This window comes from Ipomoea triloba, chromosome 1 (genome assembly GCF_003576645.1).
Source record: "Ipomoea triloba cultivar NCNSP0323 chromosome 1, ASM357664v1".
NCBI lineage: Eukaryota > Viridiplantae > Streptophyta > Magnoliopsida > Solanales > Convolvulaceae > Ipomoea > Ipomoea triloba.
In genome coordinates, this window is record NC_044916.1 from 6,936,841 (window position 1) to 6,940,747 (window position 3,907).

Here is a 3,907-nt window from a genome sequence, read left to right on the forward strand (position 1 = left end):
TAAAAATAGAAATTACATGTAGTAAAACTCCTTCAAAAACTCAAATATATTTAGATCTTAGTACATATTACATAAAAGTGAGAAAACACATCTGGAAGAAACACACCAAAGCAGCAAAGCTTTTTAATTACTCCGTTAAACCCATTACACTAGCACATATATGCATTCGACGTCTTCTTCTCCTACGCAACCTTAACTTCAACTGTCTTGGGCTTCTTAGGCTCCGGCGGCGGCAATTTCTCCACCGTCACCTGCAACACCCCGTCCTTATAAACCGCATTTATCGCCTCCACGTTGGCATTCTCCGGCAGCACAAATTTCCTCATAAACTTCCCCACCCTCCGTTCCATCCTCAAATACTTCACCCCATCCTTCTCGTCTTTCTCCCTCTTCCGCTTCCGCTCCCCGCTCACCACCAAAACGTTGTCGTCTTCCACCTGCACCTTGATTTCCGCGGCCTTCACCCCCGGCATGTCCACGATGAACACGTAGGAATTCGGGTACTCCTTCACGTCGGCCGGGGTCGCCGCCATCGCCTTCGCGTCCAGGACGTAGGCCCGGGATGGGTTGTTGTGGTGTGACCCGGCCGGCTTTTCGTGGTCGTCGGCGAAGTCGAGCATGTCTTGGAGGGTTGAGAGGAGCTGCGATTCTAACCCCATGTTGGATAGGCCAAAGTTCCTGAGATCCATTTAGGTAAATGGTGCTTCAATTTTAAAGCTGATTGGTTGATAGTTTTGATTTTTGATTGTCGACTTCCACGAGTAGATGAGGTTGTATATATAAATATATAGAGAGAGAGAAGGGAGTGGAGTTGCCAGAAGCTTCTGGTTTATGAAAATGTATATTTCTGCTTTTGGAGAGAGGAATGATCTGTCCTCTTCTGGAATAATCAAGAATGGGTTAGACCATGAGAATAAGGATGTTCTGGAATAAGATTTAAAGCTTAATGTTGGGCTTGGGCTATATCCAAGATCGATCAATTGTTATAATATGAAGGGAAAATATCACTTTTTTTTTTATTTAATTATATATTTAAAGTTTTTTTTTTCCTTTGAATTATGTGTCTATATTAGTTTCTCAATTATTTTAAAAGTATAGTGGTTACTTTTCTCTTTTATGTATAAACTAGTTACCACACGTGCGTTGCGCGATTAAATCAATTCGTATTTTTAAATTAGTGTTCCTTAATTGGTTAAAGTAGTCATATAATAATAAGAGATAAAAAAAATGCTAAATTAATAAAAATCAAAGAAATAGTCTCGATGCTTATATATTTTAATAAAACATAACGAAATTATAAATAGATAAATTGCAACTAAAGTAAGTAGAAACAAATAAACCACTTATATGGGAGTAAATGACGTTTCATCATTGTCACTGTTTGGACACCGGTCCGACAATTTAAGATCCACGTGTAATTGTATTTGTGATCAAGTATTTTATAGTTCGTTCGGACAGGTTTGACAATGACATTTGAGATGATGCACTATTTGTTGGTTTGTAAAGTGATACCATACATTCCAATGTCATTATCAAACACTATTGATTGAACCTGAGTTCCTTGCATTTAGATATAGCATTTACAATGATGTTGGTGATGAATGAGAGCATCTTCATAATAATAATAATAATACTAATAATGATTAAAAAAATAATAATAATAAAGGGATAAATTTTTTACTATTTACTTACTGTTTCATCCTCAAGTACGATGAACATATACTTTTTCTCAGATGTTCCACTAGCATTTTTTTATTCGTTTTTCTTAATGACATGAACTGTACAACTCCAGCCCAATATCAATTAACTTTACAGCATTTGTCATGACTAATATCCTTGTGCCATGGAAAATATGTTCATAAAGGATGTTACGAAATAATATAATGGGAACCACAACATAAATTCAAAAACCATAGATTAGGGAGTTAGGAGTAACTAAAATGTGTAGATTATAGAGGAATATAATGAGAACCACAACATTACATACAAGGATACAAATATAGATGAACAGATTATACAATAGATATATTTACATAACGATATTGAAGTTATACTAATTAATGAGTATACCATCATTGATATTTTTTTTAACTGTAATCATTATGAGTACAAATACAAATAATAGAATTAGCATAATAATATTTTGACAATCATACCTATAGAATGTCAAGTAGATGGTGTGTTGCATAATATGTTAGGTTTAGTTTTGGGTGAATACCCGTGAGAAGGGGATGTGTTTATATAATGTTGTTTTTGGTAGAATAATGGTTTAGTTAGAAATTTATACAAAATTGTATTATAGAAGACTTCAATATTTTTCAATTTGTGATAAAAAATTGGGGTTGTTTTTAATTATTATTATTATTTTTTTGAGGTGTATGTCTTCAGGTTAAATTTTTGAATGGTTGGGTCCATGCCTATACGGATTAAGAAGAAACACAATATACAATCACAAATAACTAATAAATACATTTTTATATTAATTACATATTTTATATGTCAGCAAAAATTTCAATTATATTACAAATTCTGGATCTTACCTACCAACACATGAGCTGGGCATTTAATATTTTCATTATATTATTACGAATTTAATTAAGATCCGACATACCAAGTTGTAAAAATCTTTATTGATTATAAAAATATTGAAGATCTGTCATATCAAGTGTTGAAAATCTTTATAGTTCGTTGAGCTGGAATGTTCCAATTTAATTTGTATTTATTTTAATACCATAATAAATTTCTGATGTATTACATCGAATTGAAAAGTGTTCAATGAATAACAAGGACGCCCAACTATAAATAGACCACTACCCATTCTATCATTGCTATTATCGCTAGACATTTTCAAGAAAAATATATTTCACACACAAAGATGTAGAGATTGAGTATATTGATAGCATACAAATTCTATGCTATTACTCTCAAAAAAAAAAATACAAATTCTATGATATCAATATACTTAATCTCTACATCTTTGTGAGTGAAATATATTTTTCTTGAAAATGTATAGCAATAATAGCAATAGAAGGGCGAGTAGAGGTAGGGAAAGGATTCCCCTATCTAGATTGAAAGTGATACTAATCGTAATGTCACCTCTTCGAAACGCCGCAATGGCCTTATCAAGAAGGCCAATGTGATATCCACACTATGCGGTGTGAAGATTTTGTTGGTGATTTTTTCGCCTTCTGGCAAGCCTTAAACTCTCAACAACCCTAGTATGGATGCGATCTTAACCAAATATTTTGGTGCTAATCCTACAGCACAACCCAACTCAGTCGAACAAAACTTCCGCACTCACCGTGAAGCCGTGATGCAAATCTTGTCTTCCCAAATTACTTACCTTGAAATGAAAATTGAAGAAGAAATGAAAATAAATCAAGCTTTGCGTGAGGCTGAAAAGGTCAGGCCTCCTATTTCTGAACTTTCATTATCCGAGCTACAATCCATGAAACACAACATCGACATGCTTCGATCTCATGTTGTGCAAAAGCTAATGAAAGTTCATGCCCAAGCTAAGATTGCTCAAATAGGTAGTGGCAGCTTCTTTGGCTATTCGTAATTTGGAGCAAATGACGATGTTGGCCTAAGTGGTGGAGCTAGTGCCCTATAAAGAGCTAGATATCAAGAATCAAATGATGATGATTCTCATAGAGGGACCTAATTAGAAGCCAAGGAATAAGATTTTTATGAATTTTATTTCACTATATCTATATGTTTTGTATGCATTTTATTATGTTTTGGAAAAGTTATTAGAGATGATCGATTAAGAGATAATATGAACGAATATGTGCGTCCTTCTTGATATCATTTAATATTCTTCAAGTTAGAATTTTGATATTTTAATTAATTAATTACGAGAAAAATCTCTTGAGTATACATACAATATTATGAAAATTAAGGACAA

General features: G+C 33.5%; 2 protein-coding genes across 2 annotated transcripts; one reads left to right on the top strand and one right to left on the bottom strand.

Moving 5' to 3' along the window:
• Nucleotides 1–771, bottom strand: LOC115998580 (18.8 kDa class II heat shock protein). Its single transcript, XM_031238188.1, has one exon. It carries the CDS (start codon nt 687–689, stop codon nt 183–185), a length of 507 nt encoding a protein of 168 aa, XP_031094048.1. The 5' UTR covers nt 690–771; the 3' UTR covers nt 1–182.
• Nucleotides 772–837: 66 nt separating this feature from the next.
• Nucleotides 838–3,562, top strand: LOC116020374 (agamous-like MADS-box protein AGL61). Its single transcript, XM_031260879.1, has 3 exons — nt 838–921; nt 3,068–3,191; nt 3,264–3,562. Exons 1-3 carry the CDS (start codon nt 838–840, stop codon nt 3,560–3,562), a joined length of 507 nt encoding a protein of 168 aa, XP_031116739.1.
• The last annotated feature ends 345 nt before the right edge of the window (nt 3,563–3,907 follow it).